This window comes from Somniosus microcephalus, chromosome 28 (genome assembly GCF_052327205.1).
Source record: "Somniosus microcephalus isolate GS21.2 chromosome 28, FLI_Smic_1.0, whole genome shotgun sequence".
NCBI classification, from domain to species: Eukaryota; Metazoa; Chordata; class Chondrichthyes; order Squaliformes; family Somniosidae; genus Somniosus; species Somniosus microcephalus.
Window position 1 is genome coordinate 21,318,132 of NC_141014.1, and position 22,865 is coordinate 21,340,996.

The following is a 22,865-nucleotide window of genomic DNA, read 5'->3' on the forward strand; positions in this document are numbered from 1 at the left end:
AGATCGCTCTGCTCTGATTGGATCAAGGCCGAAGCCAGCATGAAAATGCAGCCAAACCAGAAACACCAGTATCGCGACACAAGGTCAATTAGCATCAGAATCAAGCAGATACTACACTTGATCTTAGCCAAAAGGCCGAGAAGCGATAGCCTGTAAACTGCCGCCGACGCGCAAGTGTCCCTCGGCCTCTGTCTTCTCCGTCAATCTGGCCGCGGTCGGCCGAGCGCAGGTGCGACGGCGGGCCTGCAGCAAGAGAGCAATTTCGGCCAGGGCTTACTTACTTGCAAGCCAGACGAAAAGCCGTGCCCGTATGGCACCCCCTTCCCTTCGGCGGAGATGACGCCATGAAAGCATTTGCATTTTGCGAGCAATTAACCAACCGGGCGGCGCGCAGGAGCGCGCCGGCGGGGCTTGCGGTGTCCCCTCCCCCCTCCTTTTCCAACGGGGGCGGGCGCAGTGGCTCAGAAATCCAACAGGGTGCAGCACGGTCCAGGTCAGCTGCAGAGCGGGAAAGGTGGCGAGGCCCCGCCCTGAAATCCAGGGCACGTCCCCATATGCAAATAAGAAAGAAAAACACAATTTTGACATGCAAACGCAGAGCGAAAAACACCCCCGAAGGCGGCTGCTTAGCCTGCGGCGCGGCCGGCCAGCGAGCGGGTGAAAAGTAAGGCGGCGGCACGACAAGGGCGAGCCCGAGCGGCTCTACAAAGGAAAGACAGCACGGCTGAAAGTGGTGCGAAAACTTTTTCTGCTTTTGACTTTTGCGACTTCCCACCCCAAAGAGGGGAAGCTGCACCGCTCCCGGAAGCACTGCAATACCAGGTCGATGCGTGGAGTGGACGGAGCAAGCCCCTGTTCCATCTCCCTGTTCCAAAAATCAATTTAATATTTGGTCCCCAGATAGGGGACGTATCAGATATTAAACTGATAAGAACAGATACTACACTTGATCTTAGCCAAAAGGCCGAGAAGCGATAGCCTGTAAACTCCCGCCGACGCGCAAGTGTCCCTCGGCCTCTGTCTTCTCCGTCAATCTGGCCGCGGTCGGCCGAGCGCAGGTGCGACGGCGGGCCTGCAGCAAGAGAGCAATTTCGGCCAGGGCTTACTTACTTGCAAGCCAGACGAAAAGCCGTGCCCGTATGGCACCCCCTTCCCTTCGGCGGAGATGACGCCATGAAAGCATTTGCATTTTGCGAGCAATTAACCAACCGGGCGGCGCGCAGGAGCGCGCCGGCGGGGCTTGCGGTGTCCCCTCCCCCCTCCTTTTCCAACGGGGGCGGGCGCAGTGGCTCAGAAATCCAACAGGGTGCAGCACGGTCCAGGTCAGCTGCAGAGCGGGAAAGGTGGCGAGGCCCCGCCCTGAAATCCAGGGCACGTCCCCATATGCAAATAAGAAAGAAAAACACAATTTTGACATGCAAACGCAGAGCGAAAAACACCCCCGAAGGCGGCTGCTTAGCCTGCGGCGCGGCCGGCCAGCGAGCGGGTGAAAAGTAAGGCGGCGGCACGACAAGGGCGAGCCCGAGCGGCTCTACAAAGGAAAGACAGCACGGCTGAAAGTGGTGCGAAAACTTTTTCTGCTTTTGACTTTTGCGACTTCCCACCCCAAAGAGGGGACGCTGCACCGCTCCCGGAAGCACTGCAATACCAGGTCGATGCGTGGAGTGGACGGAGCAAGCCCCTGTTCCATCTCCCTGTTCCAAAAATCAATTTAATATTTGGTCCCCAGATAGGGGACGTATCAGATATTAAACTGATAAGAACAGATACTACACTTGATCTTAGCCAAAAGGCCGAGAAGCGATAGCCTGTAAACTCCCGCCGACGCGCAAGTGTCCCTCGGCCTCTGTCTTCTCCGTCAATCTGGCCGCGGTCGGCCGAGCGCAGGTGCGACGGCGGGCCTGCAGCAAGAGAGCAATTTCGGCCAGGGCTTACTTACTTGCAAGCCAGACGAAAAGCCGTGCCCGTATGGCACCCCCTTCCCTTCGGCGGAGATGACGCCATGAAAGCATTTGCATTTTGCGAGCAATTAACCAACCGGGCGGCGCGCAGGAGCGCGCCGGCGGGGCTTGCGGTGTCCCCTCCCCCCTCCTTTTCCAACGGGGGCGGGCGCAGTGGCTCAGAAATCCAACAGGGTGCAGCACGGTCCAGGTCAGCTGCAGAGCGGGAAAGGTGGCGAGGCCCCGCCCTGAAATCCAGGGCACGTCCCCATATGCAAATAAGAAAGAAAAACACAATTTTGACATGCAAACGCAGAGCGAAAAACACCCCCGAAGGCGGCTGCTTAGCCTGCGGCGCGGCCGGCCAGCGAGCGGGTGAAAAGTAAGGCGGCGGCACGACAAGGGCGAGCCCGAGCGGCTCTACAAAGGAAAGACAGCACGGCTGAAAGTGGTGCGAAAACTTTTTCTGCTTTTGACTTTTGCGACTTCCCACCCCAAAGAGGGGAAGCTGCACCGCTCCCGGAAGCACTGCAATACCAGGTCGATGCGTGGAGTGGACGGAGCAAGCCCCTGTTCCATCTCCCTGTTCCAAAAATCAATTTAATATTTGGTCCCCAGATAGGGGACGTATCAGATATTAAACTGATAAGAACAGATACTACACTTGATCTTAGCCAAAAGGCCGAGAAGCGATAGCCTGTAAACTCCCGCCGACGCGCAAGTGTCCCTCGGCCTCTGTCTTCTCCGTCAATCTGGCCGCGGTCGGCCGAGCGCAGGTGCGACGGCGGGCCTGCAGCAAGAGAGCAATTTCGGCCAGGGCTTACTTACTTGCAAGCCAGACGAAAAGCCGTGCCCGTATGGCACCCCCTTCCCTTCGGCGGAGATGACGCCATGAAAGCATTTGCATTTTGCGAGCAATTAACCAACCGGGCGGCGCGCAGGAGCGCGCCGGCGGGGCTTGCGGTGTCCCCTCCCCCCTCCTTTTCCAACGGGGGCGGGCGCAGTGGCTCAGAAATCCAACAGGGTGCAGCACGGTCCAGGTCAGCTGCAGAGCGGGAAAGGTGGCGAGGCCCCGCCCTGAAATCCAGGGCACGTCCCCATATGCAAATAAGAAAGAAAAACACAATTTTGACATGCAAACGCAGAGCGAAAAACACCCCCGAAGGCGGCTGCTTAGCCTGCGGCGCGGCCGGCCAGCGAGCGGGTGAAAAGTAAGGCGGCGGCACGACAAGGGCGAGCCCGAGCGGCTCTACAAAGGAAAGACAGCACGGCTGAAAGTGGTGCGAAAACTTTTTCTGCTTTTGACTTTTGCGACTTCCCACCCCAAAGAGGGGAAGCTGCACCGCTCCCGGAAGCACTGCAATACCAGGTCGATGCGTGGAGTGGACGGAGCAAGCCCCTGTTCCATCTCCCTGTTCCAAAAATCAATTTAATATTTGGTCCCCAGATAGGGGACGTATCAGATATTAAACTGATAAGAACAGATACTACACTTGATCTTAGCCAAAAGGCCGAGAAGCGATAGCCTGTAAACTCCCGCCGACGCGCAAGTGTCCCTCGGCCTCTGTCTTCTCCGTCAATCTGGCCGCGGTCGGCCGAGCGCAGGTGCGACGGCGGGCCTGCAGCAAGAGAGCAATTTCGGCCAGGGCTTACTTACTTGCAAGCCAGACGAAAAGCCGTGCCCGTATGGCACCCCCTTCCCTTCGGCGGAGATGACGCCATGAAAGCATTTGCATTTTGCGAGCAATTAACCAACCGGGCGGCGCGCAGGAGCGCGCCGGCGGGGCTTGCGGTGTCCCCTCCCCCCTCCTTTTCCAACGGGGGCGGGCGCAGTGGCTCAGAAATCCAACAGGGTGCAGCACGGTCCAGGTCAGCTGCAGAGCGGGAAAGGTGGCGAGGCCCCGCCCTGAAATCCAGGGCACGTCCCCATATGCAAATAAGAAAGAAAAACACAATTTTGACATGCAAACGCAGAGCGAAAAACACCCCCGAAGGCGGCTGCTTAGCCTGCGGCGCGGCCGGCCAGCGAGCGGGTGAAAAGTAAGGCGCCTCCACAATCGCCTGGGCCTCCTTCTCGACCGACGAGTGTCGGATCTCAGGGCCCTGTAGGGTCCTTGAGAAGAAGGCCACCGGTCTCCCCTCCTGGTTAAGGGTGGCGGCTAGGGCGAAGTCGGATGCATCGCTCTCGACTTGGAAGGGGATGGACTCATCCACTGCGTGCATAGTGGCCTTGGCAATGTCTCCCTTACTGAGGGAGAAGGCTGCGCACGCTTCCTCCGTAAGGGGGAAGGATGTGGACTTCATGAGGGGTCTGGCTTTGTCCGCATAATTGGGCACCCATTGGGCATAGTAGGCGAAGAGCCCCAGGGTTCTCTTAAGTGCCTTAGGGCAGTGGGGGAGGGGTAGCTCCATGAGGGGGCGCATTCTTTCGGGGTCGGGGCCGATGAGTCCGTTCTCTACTACACAGCCAAGGATGGCAAGGCGCGAGGTGTTAAACACACATTTCTCCTTATTGTAGGTGAGGTTCAGCCGTTGGGCTGTACGGAGGAATTTCTCCAGATTCACGTCGTGGTCCTGCCGGTCGCGGCCGCAGATGGTGACGTTATCTAGGTAGGGGAATGTGGCCTGCAGTCCGTTCTGGTCAACCATCCGGTCCATCTCCCTTTGGAAGACCGAGACCCCGTTGGTGACACCGAAGGGGACCCTAAGGAAGTGGTATAGGCGCCCATTCGCCTCGAAGGCGGTGTACTGGCGGTCCTCTGGGTGGATAGGGAGTTGGTGGTAGGCCGACTTAAGGTCGATGGTCGAGAATACGCGGTATTGTGCAATCTGATTGACCATGTCAGATATGCGGGGAAGGGGGTATGCGTCCAGCTGGGTGTATCTGTTTATGGTCTGGCTGTAGTCGATGACCAGGCGATTTTTATCGCCGGTCTTAACGACCACGACCTGGGCACGCCAGGGGCTGTTGCTCCCCTCGATGATGCCCTCCTTCAGGAGACGCTGCACCTCCGAGCTAATGAAAGCTCTGTCCCCAGCGCTGTACCGCCTGCTCTTGGTAGCGACGGGTTTGCAGTCGGGGGTGAGGTTAGCGAACAGGGAAGGTGGCGGCACCTTGAGGGTGGATAGGCTGCAGGTGTTACGCGGTGGGCGGTTTAACCTTCGCTGGTTGTCGACTGTGAGTGGGGGGAGGGGTCCACCGTATGCTAGGGTTACACTTTGGAGGTGGGATTGGAAGTCCAGCCCTAGTAGGACGGCAGCGCAGAGCTGGGGGAGGACGAGGAGTTTAAAGTTTTTATACTCTGTACCCTTAACCGACAAGGTCACAGCACAGTAGCCGCTAATGTCCGTGGCGTGGGACCTCGATGCCATCGAGATTCGGTTGCGCGTTGGCAGGACAGGGAGGGAGTAGTGGCTCACCGTGTCTGGGTGGATGAAGCTCTCCGTGCTTCCGCTGTCGAACAGGCAGGTCGTGGCGTGGCCGTTTACTTTGATGTCCATCATCGACTTGGACAGGTGGTGTGGGCGGGCTTGATCCAGAGTGACGGAGGCTAGTGTGTAGGTAAGCGAGTCGTTGTCGTCTGCGGGCGAGGCGGTCGTCGGGTCCGGGGGCCCGGTGGCAGTCGGGCGTGGTGGGTAAAATGGCGTCTCCCACGAGGTAGGACAAAATGGCGGAGAAGATGGCTGCCCCCATAACTCACATGAGGCACTATTGGGGTCGGTTGCCTTGATCAAAGATGGCCGCACCCATGACTCACGTGTGGGGATACTGGCCTCAGTTGCCGTGAAAGAAGATGGCCGCCCCCACAGTTCGCATGAGGCACTGCTGGCCTCTGAAGATCCGCTCCTGCAGGCCTTAGAGAAGTGGCCTTTCTTCCTGCAGGTTGCGCAGGTAGAGTTCCTGGCTGGGCAGCGCGACCTCGGGTGCTTCTCCTGGCCGCAAAAGAAGCAGCCGGCGGCCCGATGTCGGAGCCGGTACCGGGGGTGGCGGGCCCGGTCGGGTCCGGGACGCCGACGCTGAGTTAGGTCCCGGGGGCGGCGCTGCGAAGGGTATTGCGGTAGGGGTCGGGCCCGAGTCCCAGGGTCACGAGCAGTACCTGGAAAACGCCTCCTGGTCCTGATGGGCCACCTCCAGGGAGAGAGCGAGGGCTTCAGCTTTGTCCAGGTCGAGGTCTTTAGCTTCAAGCAGTCTTTGCCGTGAGTAGTCGGACCGTAGGCCTTTCACAAAGGCATCGCGGATATTATCTTCCGTATTTTCAACAGCCGTCACCGCTTTAAAGTCACAGTTCCTGCCGAGTGCTCTTAGCGCCCGTAAAAATTCAGCTACAGACTCTCCTGGCTGTTGCGGGCGGGATCTTAGGAGGTGCCTGGTGTACATGTAATTTACCGGGCTGCGGTACTGCTGTTTCAGTAGGTTGATAGCGGCCTCGTATGTAGTCGTATCCTGGATGAGTGCGTATACTCTCGGGCTCGCTTGGGCGTTCAGAAGTCTTAGTTTGGATCTCTGCGGGGCGCCGGATTCTTCCAGGTAGGATTCGAAGCAGTCCAGCCAGTGTTTGAAGTTGAGGGCTGAGTTTGCTGCCTGTGGGTTTAGATCCAGGTACGGTGGTTTGAGGGCTTGCAGCCAAGCCGGCTGGTGTGGCTGGTGTAGCCCGGTGTCTGAAAGCTGCTGTGGCTGTGCTTCTGGGAGGGCTTCTGGCTGGCCAGTAGTAGACATCTTTAAAATTTAGTCAATAAAATTGATATACCTATCAATTCGTCCAATAAAAAGCGACGAGTTAGGAACGTAACTAAAGGTTTTTATTGACTAAATAACAGAGCCCACCCTCGTGGGTGATCGGGTCCAACAAGGAGGAATACCAGCCAGTCGACTACCTTTATACCTGGGCAGGTAGGTGGAGCCATGGGCGGAGTCGGAGGTGGTCAGCCCAGGTATAACAGCGCGACAAGAGGCGACCTCGTATCGTGATACAACAGTGATAACGGTGATAACAATACAACAGTGATAACTGTAGTGTAACGATAAAAGTGGTTTACCACATTCAGCCCTTGTTTAGATTTGAGTCCGGCGGGGTGAAGTGTACTACCAGTTCTGGTATGTCAGTCTGTCCGGAGGCCTCGTAAGCCTCTCCGATCATCGCAGCGGCGGTGCTGCATTATCCGGTGTTAGTGCTGGTGTCTGCGTGGTCGGCGAAGGCTCGTGGGGTTCCGGCATGCCGTCTACCTGGGCTGGAATTGGGGGTGTGGTGGGGGGGGGGATATAAAGGTGGTGTCTCCGGAGTGCCCGAGGGTGCGAGGTCTCGTAAGGAGACAGTGTCCTCCCGCCCGTCTGGGTAAGCCACGTAGGCGTACTGGGGGTTGGCGTGCAGGAGGTTCACCCTCTCGACCAGGGGGTCTGTTTTATGGGCCCTCACGTGCTTTCGCAGCAAGACGGGCCCCGGAGAGGTCAGCCAGGTTGGTAGAGTGGTTCCCGTAGTCGACTTCCTGGGGAAAACAAACATTCGTTCATGGGGGGTGGCGTTAACGGCAGTGCAAAGTAGTGACCGGATGGAGTGCAGCGCTGTCGGGAGGACTTCCTGCCAGCGGGAGGTTGGGAGGCCCTTAGACTTTAAGGCTAAGAGGACGGCCTTCCATACCGTCGCGTTCTCTCTTTCCACCTGGCCGTTCCCTCGGGGGTTGTAGCTGGTGGTCCTACTTGCTGCAATACCTCTCGCTAGTAGGAACTGACGGAGTTCCTCGCTCATGAAAGAGGAGCCCCGGTCACTATGTATATAGTTTGGGAACCCGAACAAGGCGAAGAGGTCGTTCAGGCATTTAATGACCGTGGTACTGGTCATGTCTGGGCAGGGGAAGGCAAAGGGGAAACGGGAGTACTCATCAACAATGTTGAGGAAGTACACATTACGGTCAGAGGACGGGAGGGGCCCCTTAAAGTCGATGCTCAGGCGCTCGAAGGGGCGGGTGGCCTTGATCAGGCTTGCTCTGTCCGGCCTAAAGAAGTGCAGTTTGCACTCGGCACAGGTCTGGCAGTTCCTGGTTATGGTCCTGACCTCCTCGATGGAGTAGGGCAGGTTGCGGGCCTTAATGAAGTGGTAAAGTCTGGTGACCCCGGGGTGGCAGAGGTCGTTGTGGAGGGTCTGAAGTCTATCACTTTGCGCGCTGGCGCATGTAATTCGTGACAGAGCATCGGGGGGTTCGTTCAGCTTACCTGGCCGGTACAAGATATCATAATCGTAGGTGGAGAGCTCGATTCTCCACCTCAAGATCTTGTCATTCTTGATTTTGCCCCTCAGCTTGTTATTAAACATAAAAGCGACCGAACGTTGGTCGGTAAGGAGGGTAAATCGTTTGCCTGCCAGGTAGTGCCTCCAGCGTCGTACCGCCTCCACAATCGCCTGGGCCTCCTTCTCGACCGACGAGTGTCGGATCTCAGGGCCCTGTAGGGTCCTTGAGAAGAAGGCCACCGGTCTCCCCTCCTGGTTAAGGGTGGCGGCTAGGGCGAAGTCGGATGCATCGCTCTCGACTTGGAAGGGGATGGACTCATCCACTGCGTGCATAGTGGCCTTGGCAATGTCTCCCTTAATGAGGGAGAAGGCTGCGCACGCTTCCTCCGTAAGGGGGAAGGATGTGGACTTCATGAGGGGTCTGGCTTTGTCCGCATAATTGGGCACCCATTGGGCATAGTAGGCGAAGAGCCCCAGGGTTCTCTTAAGTGCCTTAGGGCAGTGGGGGAGGGGTAGCTCCATGAGGGGGCGCATTCTTTCGGGGTCGGGGCCGATGAGTCCGTTCTCTACTACACAGCCAAGGATGGCAAGGCGCGAGGTGTTAAACACACATTTCTCCTTATTGTAGGTGAGGTTCAGCCGTTGGGCTGTACGGAGGAATTTCTCCAGATTCACGTCGTGGTCCTGCCGGTCGCGGCCGCAGATGGTGACGTTATCTAGGTAGGGGAATGTGGCCTGCAGTCCGTTCTGGTCAACCATCCGGTCCATCTCCCTTTGGAAGACCGAGACCCCGTTGGTGACACCGAAGGGGACCCTAAGGAAGTGGTATAGGCGCCCATTCGCCTCGAAGGCGGTGTACTGGCGGTCCTCTGGGTGGATAGGGAGTTGGTGGTAGGCCGACTTAAGGTCGATGGTCGAGAATACGCGGTATTGTGCAATCTGATTGACCATGTCAGATATGCGGGGAAGGGGGTATGCGTCCAGCTGGGTGTATCTGTTTATGGTCTGGCTGTAGTCGATGACCAGGCGATTTTTATCGCCGGTCTTAACGACCACGACCTGGGCACGCCAGGGGCTGTTGCTCCCCTCGATGATGCCCTCCTTCAGGAGACGCTGCACCTCCGAGCTAATGAAAGCTCTGTCCCCAGCGCTGTACCGCCTGCTCTTGGTAGCGACGGGTTTGCAGTCGGGGGTGAGGTTAGCGAACAGGGAAGGTGGCGGCACCTTGAGGGTGGATAGGCTGCAGGTGTTACGCGGTGGGCGGTTTAACCTTCGCTGGTTGTCGACTGTGAGTGGGGGGAGGGGTCCACCGTATGCTAGGGTTACACTTTGGAGGTGGGATTGGAAGTCCAGCCCTAGTAGGACGGCAGCGCAGAGCTGGGGGAGGACGAGGAGTTTAAAGTTTTTATACTCTGTACCCTTAACCGACAAGGTCACAGCACAGTAGCCGCTAATGTCCGTGGCGTGGGACCTCGATGCCATCGAGATTCGGTTGCGCGTTGGCAGGACAGGGAGGGAGTAGTGGCTCACCGTGTCTGGGTGGATGAAGCTCTCCGTGCTTCCGCTGTCGAACAGGCAGGTCGTGGCGTGGCCGTTTACTTTGATGTCCATCATCGACTTGGACAGGTGGTGTGGGCGGGCTTGATCCAGAGTGACGGAGGCTAGTGTGTAGGTAAGCGAGTCGTTGTCGTCTGCGGGCGAGGCGGTCGTCGGGTCCGGGGGCCCGGTGGCAGTCGGGCGTGGTGGGTAAAATGGCGTCTCCCACGAGGTAGGACAAAATGGCGGAGAAGATGGCTGCCCCCATAACTCACATGAGGCACTATTGGGGTCGGTTGCCTTGATCAAAGATGGCCGCACCCATGACTCACGTGTGGGGATACTGGCCTCAGTTGCCGTGAAAGAAGATGGCCGCCCCCACAGTTCGCATGAGGCACTGCTGGCCTCTGAAGATCCGCTCCTGCAGGCCTTAGAGAAGTGGCCTTTCTTCCTGCAGGTTGCGCAGGTAGAGTTCCTGGCTGGGCAGCGCGACCTCGGGTGCTTCTCCTGGCCGCAAAAGAAGCAGCCGGCGGCCCGATGTCGGAGCCGGTACCGGGGGTGGCGGGCCCGGTCGGGTCCGGGACGCCGACGCTGAGTTAGGTCCCGGGGGCGGCGCTGCGAAGGGTATTGCGGTAGGGGTCGGGCCCGAGTCCCAGGGTCACGAGCAGTACCTGGAAAACGCCTCCTGGTCCTGATGGGCCACCTCCAGGGAGAGAGCGAGGGCTTCAGCTTTGTCCAGGTCGAGGTCTTTAGCTTCAAGCAGTCTTTGCCGTGAGTAGTCGGACCGTAGGCCTTTCACAAAGGCATCGCGGATATTATCTTCCGTATTTTCAACAGCCGTCACCGCTTTAAAGTCACAGTTCCTGCCGAGTGCTCTTAGCGCCCGTAAAAATTCAGCTACAGACTCTCCTGGCTGTTGCGGGCGGGATCTTAGGAGGTGCCTGGTGTACATGTAATTTACCGGGCTGCGGTACTGCTGTTTCAGTAGGTTGATAGCGGCCTCGTATGTAGTCGTATCCTGGATGAGTGCGTATACTCTCGGGCTCGCTTGGGCGTTCAGAAGTCTTAGTTTGGATCTCTGCGGGGCGCCGGATTCTTCCAGGTAGGATTCGAAGCAGTCCAGCCAGTGTTTGAAGTTGAGGGCTGAGTTTGCTGCCTGTGGGTTTAGATCCAGGTACGGTGGTTTGAGGGCTTGCAGCCAAGCCGGCTGGTGTGGCTGGTGTAGCCCGGTGTCTGAAAGCTGCTGTGGCTGTGCTTCTGGGAGGGCTTCTGGCTGGCCAGTAGTAGACATCTTTAAAATTTAGTCAATAAAATTGATATACCTATCAATTCGTCCAATAAAAAGCGACGAGTTAGGAACGTAACTAAAGGTTTTTATTGACTAAATAACAGAGCCCACCCTCGTGGGTGATCGGGTCCAACAAGGAGGAATACCAGCCAGTCGACTACCTTTATACCTGGGCAGGTAGGTGGAGCCATGGGCGGAGTCGGAGGTGGTCAGCCCAGGTATAACAGCGCGACAAGAGGCGACCTCGTATCGTGATACAACAGTGATAACGGTGATAACAATACAACAGTGAAACGATAAAAGTGGTTTACCACACGGGGTATGGGCCACACCTGCGCCACGTACAGCAGCACTGACAGCACTTCGCACCTGATGACCAGGTTCTTTCCCACGATCGACAGGGAGCGCTGCTCCCACATTCCCAGTTTCTGGCGTGCCTTGGAGATACGCTCCTCCCAGTTTTTTGTGCATGCCCCAGCCGCTCCGAACCATATTCCCAGCACCTTCAGGTAATCTGACCTGACGGTGAAGGGGACAAAGGATCGGTCGGCCCAGTTCCCAAAGAACATGGCCTCGCTTTTGCTGCGATTTACTTTCGCTCCCGAGGCCAGTTCAAATTGGTCGCAGATGCTCAGCAGTCTGCGGACCGACAGCGGATCCGAGCAAAAGACGGCGACGTCATCCATGTACAGGGAGGTCTTAACCTGAGTGCCTCCGCTGCCTGGGATCGTCACCCCTCCAATGCTCGAATCCCTTCTGATGGATTGGGCAAAGGGTTCGATACAACACACGAACAAGACGGAGGAGAGAGGACAGCCCTGCCTGACTCCAGATTTGATCGGGAAGCTTTCTGATTCCCACCCGTTGATTAGGACTGCGCTACTGATGTCTGTGTAGAGCAGTTGGATCCAATTGCAGATTCCCTCCCCAAACCCCATTTTGGAGAGCACGTCCATCATGTACGTGTGCGATATTCTGTCGAAAGCCTTCTCCTGGTCCAAGCTGATTAAGCAGGTGTGCACCCCCCTGTCCCGCACGTAGGCGATCGTATCCCTGAGTAGCGCGAGGCTATCAGAGATCTTCCTGCCGGGTACGGCACAGGTGTGATCCGGGTGGATCACCAGCTCCAGAGCAGACTTGACCCTGTTGGCGATGACCTTGGACAGAATCTTGTAGTCCACATTAAGCAGCGAAATGGGCCGCCAGTTTCTGATTTCTTCCCTCTCCCCTTTCTGCTTGTAGATGAGGGTGATGATGCCTTTCCTCATCGATTCTGACATGCTGCCAGCCAGAAGCATACCCCCGTACACTTCCAGCAGGTCTGGGCCCATCCAGTCCCACAGAGCCGAATACAACTCGACCGGTAGGCCGTCGCTTCCGGGAGTTTTACTCGTCTCGAAGGACCGGACGGCCTTTGTCAGCTCGTCCAGAGTTAGCGGGTGATCCAGACTCTCCCGCTTGCTGTCGTCTAGCACCTCCGAGATAGACGACAGGAAAGACTGGGAGGCCGCGCTGTCTGTGGGCTTCGCGTCGTACAGCCCGGCATAAAAGGATTTGCTGATCCTTCGCATGTCAGGCTGCGAGGACGTCACAGAGCCGTCTTCCTCCTTCAGGCTGTGGATCACAGAGCTCTCTCTGTGTACCTTTTGGAAGAAGAAACGCGAGCACGTCTCGTCCTGCTCCACGGAGCGGACTCTGGAGCGGAAGATGATCTTGGAGGACTCTGAGGCATAGAGCGAGGCTTGCTGGCCCTTCACCTCTTGGAGTTCCTCCCCGACATTGACTCCCATCGACTGCAGCAGGAGCAGATTCTGCATGCTTTTCTGGAGTCGGGACATTTCCCTCTGTCCCTCTCTCGCCTTCTGAACACCTTTGAGGATGAAGAACCTCTTGATGTTCGTCTTGATCGTTTCCCACCAGTGCGCCGGGGAATCAAAGAGGGGTTTCACGGTTCTCCAACCTTTGTAATCCCTTTTGAGTTCCTCAATGTTTTCTGGGGTCAACAGTTTCACGTTCAGCTTCCATATCCCTCTGCCTACTTTCTGGTCTTCCTGTGGGTGACAGTCGGCTAGTAAGAGGCAGTGGTCAGAGAAGAACACCGGCTTGACGTCGGTGGATCTGACCGAGAGAGCTTGGGACACAAACAGGAAGTCTATCCTGGAACGGACAGACCCGTCTGGCCTGGACCAGGTGTATCTGCGCGGCGCTCCATCTGCAGGGTTGCTGAAGACGTCGTGCAGCTTGGCGTCTTTTACCGCTTCCATCAGGAGTCTGGACGTGGCGTCCAGTTTGCTGTCGGCTCTGCCGGATCGCCCAGCCGCATCGATGATGCAGTTGAAGTCACCGCCCAGAATAACCGGCCTGGACGTCGCCAGCAGCAGCGGTAGCTGCTGGAAGACGGCCAGCCGCTCGTTCTTGAGAGCCGGGGCGTACACATTGATCAGCCTGAGCGGGGCGTTCTTGTACAGTACGTCTGCTACGAGGAGGCGGCCACCCACCACCTCCTTAACTTCGGTGATGGTGAAGTCACCTCCCCGCAGCAGAATACCCAGGCCGGAGGCACGGCAATCGTTGCCTCCTGACCAGATCGATTGGCCGTGGGGCCACCATCGCGACCACTGCCTGTAGTTGCTGAAGTGCGGTAGGCCGCACTCCTGCAGGAACAGTAGGTCGGCCTTGACCTTGGCAAGGTACCCCAAGGTGGAAACACATCGCGTCGTGCTTTTGATGCTACGCACGTTTATGCTTGCAATTTTTAAACCCATTTTAAATTTTAAATAGAGTTCAAGTCCCATTTTAATAAGCAGTCCTTTATGCTGTTTCCATCCCTTGGGGCTGGACCTGCATACACACAGTGTCAGAGAAAAACTGTACTTGCCCTGGGCTGAGGAACTCGCCCTGGTCTCTTGAGGGGTTGCTGTACCGGCAGGGGGATGACGGCGGTGAGAAGAAGTCTTCTTCCTCATTCGTGGATGGTTCTTCCCTCAGCCTGTCGCCTGTGGTGTCGTGGCTCCCGGTTTCCCGGAGCAGGTGTGCATCGGTCGCTTCATTGCTCCCGGTTTCCCGGAGCTGGGGTATGGTGGACGCTCCGCTGCTCCCGGTTGTCTGGAGCTGGGGAGCGTCGGGCACTTGGCCGCTCCCGGCAGTCTGGAGCTGGGGAGAGTCGGGCACTTGGCCGCTCCCGGCAGTCTGGAGCTGGGGAGAGTCGGGCACTTGGCCGCTCCCGGCGGTCTGGAGCTGGGGAGCGTCGGGCACTTGGCCGCTCCCGGCGGTCTGGAGCTGGGGAGCGTCGGGCACTTGGCCACTCCCGGCGGTCTGGAGCTGGGGAGCGTCGGGAACTTGGCCGCTCCCGGCGGTCTGGAGCTGGGCTGCGTTGTGCCCTTCATTGCCTCCGGTGTTCTGGGGCACGGTGATCACTCCTGTTTGTTTCTTTTCGCTCAGCCACTTTTTCTGTTGTTGGTGACTGTTCTTTTCTTGCCCTTCCTCATCAGATGAGCAGCTGCTGGTGTTGCCCGTTTGGGGCGGGTGCCGCCTTTTTTCCACAGGCCTGGACTTTGGCGGCCTCTCTCTTTGGGGGAGGCTTTTTTTCTTGTTCTTTCGTTTGACCTCCTGCCATTCTCCCAGTTGTTGTTCTCCTGCTGCCTCCCCTTCCATGGGCTCTGGCTGTTGGGGAGGAGGCTGAGTGCTGGTTGCCTGGGTTTGGTCGTTTCCAGTGAGGGCCTCTGCGGTGGGAGCGGTGCTGGTCTCCTTTGAGGCGGCCTTGTTGACAGGTCCTTTAATTGCCTGCGCATAGCTGCTGCTGCGCTTTGGGCAGGCCTTGTAGAGATGGCCTGTCTCCCCGCACAAGTTGCAGCACTTGCTCTCCTTGCAATCCTTCGTCTGGTGGCCTTCCTGCTTGCAGTTGCGACAGATGGTGACAGTGCAGGTCGCCGCCACGTGCCCGGATCTCCCGCAGGTTCGACACACCCTGGGTTGTCCCGCGTACACCATGTAGCCCCGGCTTCCACCGATGGCGAAGCTGGAGGGGAGGTGCTGGATGGCTCCTTTGGCATCCACTTTCAGGGTTACTTTGATCTGGCGTTTGCTGGTCCAGATCCCAAACAGGTCATTTACGTCAACGCTGTACCCGACACTGTCGACGTATCTGCCGAGGAACGTCAGCACATCGACCACAGGGATGTGCGGGTTGTACATGTGTACAGTGACCACCCGGTTTCTTTGTGTTGGGAGAGTGAATAGAGGCTCGGCAGTCATAACTGAAAGCAGCGCTTCACTCCCCTTTTCCTTAACTGCCTGCAGAAATTTCAGGCATGCCGCGATGTTCCTGAACGTCACATCAAAATGTCCACTGCTGGGGAAATCCTGCAGAGCGAAGATGTCCGCAACTTGGAATCCGCAGCATCCGGTCAAGATCCTCTTCACAAAAAGGGAGCGGTCGATGGGCGATTGTCCCTCCACCTTCTGCACTGTGACTCGGACAGTGTTCCGGACTCCCTGTCTCGCTCCTCGGTTTGCTGCAATCTCGCTTGCAGGTCGCCCGTCACTCCAGGCTCTCGAGCTCGCTGTTCCATTGGCCGCCGTCGCGCCTGCCAATCGCTCTCTGCCCCGGGCTGCCAAGCTTGCTGCTTGCTTGGCCCTCGTCTCGCCTGCCAATCGCTCTCCGCCCTGGAGTCCCGGGCTCGCTTCCTCATTGGCCGACGTCATGCCTGCCAATCGCTCTCCGCCCCGGCCTCCCGAGCTCGCTCCTTCGTTGGCCGCCCTCTCGCCTGCCGATCGCTCTCCGCTGCAGGCTCTCGACCTCGCTGCATGGTCGGCCGCCCCCTCGTCTGCTGCTCGCTCCTCGCTCCAGGCTCTCACGCTCCCTTCTCGGGCGTCCGGCACCTCGCGCTGCAGGTCGTTCTCCACTCCGGGCTCCCGCAATCGCTCCTCCTCCCGCGGCCTCGGTTTCTGCTCCCGATAGCTCCTTTCTCGGGTTTCCTCGCTCACTGCTCCGTCAGTCTCCATCTATGCAGATCGCTCTGCTCTGATTGGATCAAGGCTGAAGCCAGCATGAAAATGCAGCCAAACCAGAAACACCAGTATCGCGACACAAGGTCAATTAGCATCAGAATCAAGCAAATACTACACTTGATCTTAGCCAAAAGGCCGAGAAGCGATAGCCTGTAAACTCCCGCCGACGCGCAAGTGTCCCTCGGCCTCTGTCTTCTCCGTCAATCTGGCCGCGGTCGGCCGAGCGCAGGTGCGACGGCGGGCCTGCAGCAAGAGAGCAATTTCGGCCAGGGCTTACTTACTTGCAAGCCAGACGAAAAGCCGTGCCCGTATGGCACCCCCTTCCCTTCGGCGGAGATGACGCCATGAAAGCATTTGCATTTTGCGAGCAATTAACCAACCGGGCGGCGCGCAGGAGCGCGCCGGCGGGGCTTGCGGTGTCCCCTCCCCCCTCCTTTTCCAACGGGGGCGGGCACAGTGGCTCAGAAATCCAACAGGGTGCAGCACGGTCCAGGTCAGCTGCAGAGCGGGAAAGGTGGCGAGGCCCCGCCCTGAAATCCAGGGCACGTCCCCATATGCAAATAAGAAAGAAAAACACAATTTTGATATGCAAACGCAGAGCGAAAAACACCCCCGAAGGCGGCTGCTTAGCCTGCGGCGCGGCCGGCCAGCGAGCGGGTGAAAAGTAAGGCGGCGGCGGCACGACAAGGGCGAGCCCGAGCGGCTCTACAAAGGAAAGACAGCACGGCTGAAAGTGGTGCGAAAACTTTTTCTGCTTTTGACTTTTGCGACTTCCCACCCCAAAGAGGGGAAGCTGCACCGCTCCCGGAAGCACTGCAATACCAGGTCGATGCGTGGAGTGGACGGAGCAAGCCCCTGTTCCATCTCCCTGTTCCAAAAATCAATTTAATATTTGATCCCCAGATAGGGGACGTATCAGATATTAAACTGATAAGAACAGATTTTTTTATTTTTTTTTATTTCAATATATATGCTTTATTCATAAAAATCTTTGTTCATGTACATGACAATGCAGTCCACATCTGGTACAGTGCAAATTAACTTCAGCACATGGCACTCAATTTACAAATTACATTACATTTATCATTACATATATCAAAGCATGTTTCAATATATAACAATATACACACCACAAATCATATTACAGATGAAAGCAGTACATGGTACTCTCTTTACACAAACAGGTACATTTTCATTACATGTTTTATCAGTCATACAGCCCAAGGGGGGCCGAGATGCATTCCAACATTTCTCAAAATACATTACATTACAATCCACCAACCGTATTATATATGGCTTAATAATACACATGAATGCAGTACATGGTACTCTATTTACATTCACAGATTACAAGTGCTTTACAATTAACACACTTGTTCGTCATGCGGCCCGAGGGGGGGGTTTTCCACTGGTTTCAGCCCCTCAGTGTACACTGGCGGGAGGGCCTTAAACTGTGGCCCTTCCCCATCGTGCCTTGGCGGCGGCGGCACCAACCTTTAGTGCGTCCCTCAGCACGTACTCCCGGACCTTGGAATGTGCCAATCTGCAACACTCGGTCGTGGACATCTCCTTGCTCTGGAAGACCAGCAAGTTTCGGGCAGACCAAAGGGCGTCTTTCACCGAGTTGATGATCTTCCAGCAGCAGTTGATGTTTGTCTCGGTGTGCGTCCCTGGGAACAGTCCGTAGAGCACAGAGTCCTGTGTTACCGAGCTGCTCGGGATGAACCTCGACAAAGACCACTGCATCTCTTTCCAGACCTTCTGTGCAAAGGCACATTCCAGAAGGAGATGGATGACGGTCTCGTCCCAAGCGCAGCCTCCTCGCGGACAGCGTGCGGTGGAGCAGAGACGTCGGGAGTGCATGAAGGATCTGACGGGGAGGGCCCTTCTCACCACCAGCCAAGCTACGTCTTGGTGCTTGTTTGTGAGTTCTGGCGATGAGGCATTCTGCCAAATGACTTCGACAGACTGCTCAGGGAACCATCCGAGAGGATCTACCATCTCCTTTTCCCGTAGGGTCTCGAGGACGTTTCGTGCTGACCACTGCTTGACAGCTTTGTGGTCAAAGGTGTTTGCCGTGAAAAACTTTTCCACGAAGGACAGGTGGTCTGGCACGGTCCAACTGGATGGAGCGTTCCGCGGCAGCGTCGCCAGACCCATCCTTCGCAACACCGGGGTCAGGTAGAACCTCAGCACGTAGTGACACTTGGCGTTTGCGTACTGAGGGTCCGTGCACAGTTTGATGCAGCCGCACACAAAGGTGGCCATCAGGATGAGGGCAACGTTTGGTACGTTCTTTCCCCCTTTCTCTGGAGATTTGTTCATCGTGTCCCTCCGGACACGGTCCATTTTCGATCTCCAGATAAAGTGGAAGACGGCTCGGGTGACTGCGGCGGCGCAGCGTCGGGGTATGGGCCACACCTGCGCCACGTACAGCAGCACTGACAGCACTTCGCACCTGATGACCAGGTTCTTTCCCACGATCGACAGGGAGCGCTGCTCCCACATTCCCAGTTTCTGGCGTGCCATGGAGATACGCTCCTCCCAGTTTTTTGTGCATGCCCCAGCCGCTCCGAACCATATTCCCAGCACCTTCAGGTAATCTGACCTGACGGTGAAGGGGACAAAGGATCGGTCGGCCCAGTTCCCAAAGAACATGGCCTCGCTTTTGCTGCGATTTACTTTCGCTCCCGAGGCCAGTTCAAATTGGTCGCAGATGCTCAGCAGTCTGCGGACCGACAGCGGATCCGAGCAAAAGACGGCGACGTCGTCCATGTACAGGGAGGCCTTAACCTGAGTGCCTCCGCTTCCTGGGATCGTCACCCCTCTTATGCTCGAATCCCTCCTGATGGACTGGGCAAAGGGTTCGATACAACACACGAACAAGACGGAGGAGAGAGGACAGCCCTGCCTGACTCCAGATTTGATCGGGAAGCTTTCTGATTCCCACCCGTTGATTAGGACTGCGCTACTGATGTCTGTGTAGAGCAGTTGGATCCAATTGCAGATTCCCTCCCCAAACCCCATTTTGGAGAGCACGTCCATCATGTACGTGTGCGATATTCTGTCGAAAGCCTTCTCCTGGTCCAAGCTGATTAAGCAGGTGTGCACCCCCCTGTCCCGCACGTAGGCGATCGTATCCCTGAGTAGCGCGAGGCTATCAGAGATCTTCCTGCCGGGTACGGCACAGGTCTGATCCGGGTGGATCACCAGCTCCAGAGCAGACTTGACCCTGTTGGCGATGACCTTGGACAGAATCTTGTAGTCCACATTAAGCAGCGAAATGGGCCGCCAGTTTCTGATTTCTTCCCTCTCCCCTTTCTGCTTGTAGATGAGGGTGATGATGCCTTTCCTCATCGATTCTGACATGCTGCCAGCCAGAAGCATACCCCCGTACACTTCCAGCAGGTCTGGGCCCATCCAATCCCACAGAGCCGAATACAACTCGACCGGTAGGCCGTCGCTTCCGGGAGTTTTACTCGTCTTGAAGGACCGGACGGCCTTTGTCAGCTCGTCCAGAGTTAGCGGGTGATCCAGACTCTCCCGCTTGCTGTCGTCTAGCACCTCCGAGATAGACGACAGGAAAGACTGGGAGGCCGCGCTGTCTGTGGGCTTCGCGTCGTACAGCCCGGCATAAAAGGATTTGCTGATCCTTCGCATGTCAGGCTGCGAGGACGTCACAGAGCCGTCTTCCTCCTTCAGGCTGTGGATCACAGAGCTCCCTCTGTGTACCTTTTGGAAGAAGAAACGCGAGCACGTCTCGTCCTGCTCCACGGAGCGGACTCTGGAGCGGAAGATGATCTTGGAGGACTCTGAGGCATAGAGCGAGGCTTGCTGGCCCTTCACCTCTTGGAGTTCCTCCCCGACATTGACTCCCATCGACTGCAGCAGGAGCAGATTCTGCATGCTTTTCTGGAGTCGGGACATTTCCCTCTGTCCCTCTCTCGCCTTCTGAACACCTTTGAGGATGAAGAACCTCTTGATGTTCGTCTTGATCGTTTCCCACCAGTGCGCCGGGGAATCAAAGAGGGGTTTCACGGTTCTCCAACCTTTGTAATCCCTTTTGAGTTCCTCAATGTTTTCTGGGGTCAACAGTTTCACGTTCAGCTTCCATATGCCTCTGCCCACTTTATGGTCTTCCTGTGGGTGACAGTCGGCTAGTAAGAGGCAGTGGTCAGAGAAGAACACCGGCTTGACGTCGGTGGATCTGACCGAGAGTGTTTGGGACACAAACAGGAAGTCTATCCTGGAACGGACAGACCCGTCTGGCCTGGACCAGGTGTATCTGCGCGGCGCTCCATCTGCAGGGTTGCTGAAGATGTCGTGCAGCTTGGCGTCTTTTACCGCTTCCATCAGGAGTCTGGACGTGGCGTCCAGTTTGCTGTCGGCTCTGCCGGATCGCCCAGCCGCATCGATGATGCAGTTGAAGTCACCGCCCAGAATAACCGGCCTGGACGTCGCCAGCAGCAGCGGTAGCTGCTGGAAGACGGCCAGCCGCTCGTTCTTGAGAGCCGGGGCGTACACATTGATCAGCCTGAGCGGGGCGTTCTTGTACAGTACGTCTGCTACGAGGAGGCGGCCACCCACCACCTCCTTAACTTCGGTGATGGTGAAGTCACCTCCCCGCAGCAGAATACCCAGGCCGGAGGCACGGCAATCGTTGCCTCCTGACCAGATCGATTGGCCGTGGGGCCACCATCGCGACCACTGCCTGTAGTTGCTGAAGTGCGGTAGGCCGCACTCCTGCAGGAACAGTAGGTCGGCCTTGACCTTGGCAAGGTACCCCAAGGTGGAAACACATCGCGTCGTGCTTTTGATGCTACGCACGTTTATGCTTGCAATTTTTAAAGCCATTTTAAATTTTAAATAGAGTTCAAGTCCCATTTTAATAAGCAGTCCTTTATGCTGTTTCCATCCCTTGGGGCTGGACCTGCATACACACAGTGTTAGAGAAAAACTGTACTTGCCCTGGGCTGAGGAACTCGCCCTGGTCTCTTGAGGGGTTGCTGTACCGGCAGGGGGATGACGGCGGTGAGAAGAAGTCTTCTTCCTCATTCGTGGATAGTTCTTCCCTCAGCCTGTCGCCTGTGGTGTCGTGGCTCCCGGTTTCCCGGAGCAGGTGTGCATCGGTCGCTTCATTGCTCCCGGTTTCCCGGAGCTGGGGTATGGTGGACGCTCCGCTGCTCCCGGTTGTCTGGAGCTGGGGAGCGTCGGGCACTTGGCCGCTCCCGGCAGTCTGGAGCTGGGGAGAGTCGGGCACTTGGCCGCTCCCGGCAGTCTGGAGCTGGGGAGCGTCGGGCACTTGGCCGCTCCCGGCGGTCTGGAGCTGGGGAGCGTCGGGAACTTGGCCGCTCTCGGCGGTCTGGAGCTGGGGAGCGTCGGGCTCTTGGCCGCTCCCGGCGGTCTGGAGCTGGGGAGCGTCGGGCACTTGGCCGCTCCCGGCGGTCTGGAGCTGGGGAGCGTCGGGCACTTGGCCACTCCCGGCGGTCTGGAGCTGGGGAGCGTCGGGAACTTGGCCGGTCCCGGCGGTCTGGAGCTGGGCTGCGTTGTGCCCTTCATTGCCTCCGGTGTTCTGGGGCACGGTGATCACTCCTGTTTGTTTCTTTTCGCTCAGCCACTTTTTCTGTTGTTGGTGACTGTTCTTTTCTTGCCCTTCCTCATCAGATGAGCAGCTGCTGGTGTTGCCCGTTTGGGGCGGGTGCCGCCTTTTTTCCACAGGCCTGGACTTTGGCGGCCTCTCTCTTTGGGGGAGGCTTTTTTTCTTGTTCTTTCGTTTGACCTCCTGCCATTCTCCCAGTTGTTGTTCTCCTGCTGCCTCCCCTTCCATGGGCTCTGGCTGTTGGGGAGGAGGCTGAGTGCTGGTTGCCTGGGTTTGGTCGTTTCCAGTGAGGGCCTCTGCGGTGGGAGCGGTGCTGGTCTCCTTTGAGGCGGCCTTGTTGACAGGTCCTTTAATTGCCTGCGCATAGCTGCTGCTGCGCTTTGGGCAGGCCTTGTAGAGATGGCCTGTCTCCCCGCACAAGTTGCAGCACTTGCTCTCCTTGCAATCCTTCGTCTGGTGGCCTTCCTGCTTGCAGTTGCGACAGATGGTGACAGTGCAGGTCGCCGCCACGTGCCCGGATCTCCCGCAGGTTCGACACACCCTGGGTTGTCCCGCGTACACCATGTAGCCCCGGCTTCCACCGATGGCGAAGCTGGAGGGGAGGTGCTGGATGGCTCCTTTGGCATCCACTTTCAGGGTTACTTTGATCTGGCGTTTGCTGGTCCAGATCCCAAACAGGTCATTTACGTCAACGCTGTTCCCGACACTGTCGACGTATCTGCCGAGGAACGTCAGCACATCGACCACAGGGATGTGCGGGTTGTACATGTGTACAGTGACCACCCGGTTTCTTTGTGTTGGGAGAGTGAATAGAGGCTCGGCAGTCATAACTGAAAGCAGCGCTTCACTCCCCTTTTCCTTAACTGCCTGCAGAAATTTCAGGCATGCCGCGATGTTCCTGAACGTCACATCAAAATGTCCACTGCTGGGGAAATCCTGCAGAGCGAAGATGTCCGCAACTTGGAATCCGCAGCATCCGGTCAAGATCCTCTTCACAAAAAGGGAGCGGTCGATGGGCGATTGTCCCTCCACCTTCTTCACTGTGACTCGGACAGTGTTCCGGACTCCCTGTCTCGCTCCTCGGTTTGCTGCAATCTCGCTTGCAGGTCGCCCGTCACTCCAGGCTCTCGAGCTCGCTGTTCCATTGGCCGCCGTCGCGCCTGCCAATCGCTCTCTGCCCCGGGCTGCCAAGCTTGCTGCTTGCTTGGCCCTCGTCTCGCCTGCCAATCGCTCTCCGCCCTGGAGTTCCGGGCTCGCTTCCTCATTGG

General features: G+C 57.3%; 1 protein-coding gene, 4 non-coding genes and 4 pseudogenes across 5 annotated transcripts; all 9 read right to left on the reverse strand.

Annotated features, from left to right (window-relative positions):
- Window positions 1-12: 12 nt before the first annotated feature.
- On the reverse strand, window positions 13-147 carry LOC147099060 (U2 spliceosomal RNA; annotated as a pseudogene).
- A 638-nt stretch (window positions 148-785) lies between these two features.
- LOC147099061 (U2 spliceosomal RNA) lies at window positions 786-976 on the reverse strand. The gene has a single exon (XR_015073963.1). It is a non-coding gene; the product is annotated as a U2 spliceosomal RNA (small nuclear RNA).
- Window positions 977-1,614: 638 nt separating this feature from the next.
- On the reverse strand, window positions 1,615-1,805 carry LOC147099062 (U2 spliceosomal RNA). The gene has a single exon (XR_015074080.1). It is a non-coding gene; the product is annotated as a U2 spliceosomal RNA (small nuclear RNA).
- A 638-nt stretch (window positions 1,806-2,443) lies between these two features.
- LOC147099063 (U2 spliceosomal RNA) lies at window positions 2,444-2,634 on the reverse strand. Its single transcript, XR_015073974.1, has one exon. It is a non-coding gene; the product is annotated as a U2 spliceosomal RNA (small nuclear RNA).
- Window positions 2,635-3,272: 638 nt separating this feature from the next.
- On the reverse strand, window positions 3,273-3,463 carry LOC147099064 (U2 spliceosomal RNA). The gene has a single exon (XR_015073985.1). It is a non-coding gene; the product is annotated as a U2 spliceosomal RNA (small nuclear RNA).
- An 11,012-nt stretch (window positions 3,464-14,475) lies between these two features.
- On the reverse strand, window positions 14,476-15,992 carry LOC147099065 (zinc finger CCHC domain-containing protein 3-like). Its single transcript, XM_085969177.1, has 2 exons — window positions 14,772-15,992; window positions 14,476-14,556 (listed from the first exon to the last, which is right to left on the reverse strand). The coding sequence occupies exons 1-2, from the start codon at window positions 15,990-15,992 to the stop codon at window positions 14,476-14,478; spliced, it is 1,302 nt and encodes a 433-aa protein (XP_085825303.1).
- An 18-nt stretch (window positions 15,993-16,010) lies between these two features.
- On the reverse strand, window positions 16,011-16,145 carry LOC147099066 (U2 spliceosomal RNA; annotated as a pseudogene).
- A 641-nt stretch (window positions 16,146-16,786) lies between these two features.
- LOC147099067 (U2 spliceosomal RNA) lies at window positions 16,787-16,991 on the reverse strand (annotated as a pseudogene).
- A 1,835-nt stretch (window positions 16,992-18,826) lies between these two features.
- Window positions 18,827-22,485, reverse strand: LOC147099068 (uncharacterized; annotated as a pseudogene).
- Window positions 22,486-22,865: the final 380 nt, after the last annotated feature.

What these genes read in the sequence shown, in the direction of transcription:
- LOC147099065 (XM_085969177.1), bottom strand. Translation starts at nt 15,992, where the DNA reads ATGGAGACTGACGGAGCAGTGAGCGAGGAAACCCGAGAAAGGAGCTAT. An exon ending in GCAGCAGCAGCTATGCGCAG is followed by an intron (nt 14,557 to 14,771) that starts GCAATTAAAGGA and finishes CCTCCCCCAAAG; the next exon opens with AGAGAGGCCGCCAAAGTCCA.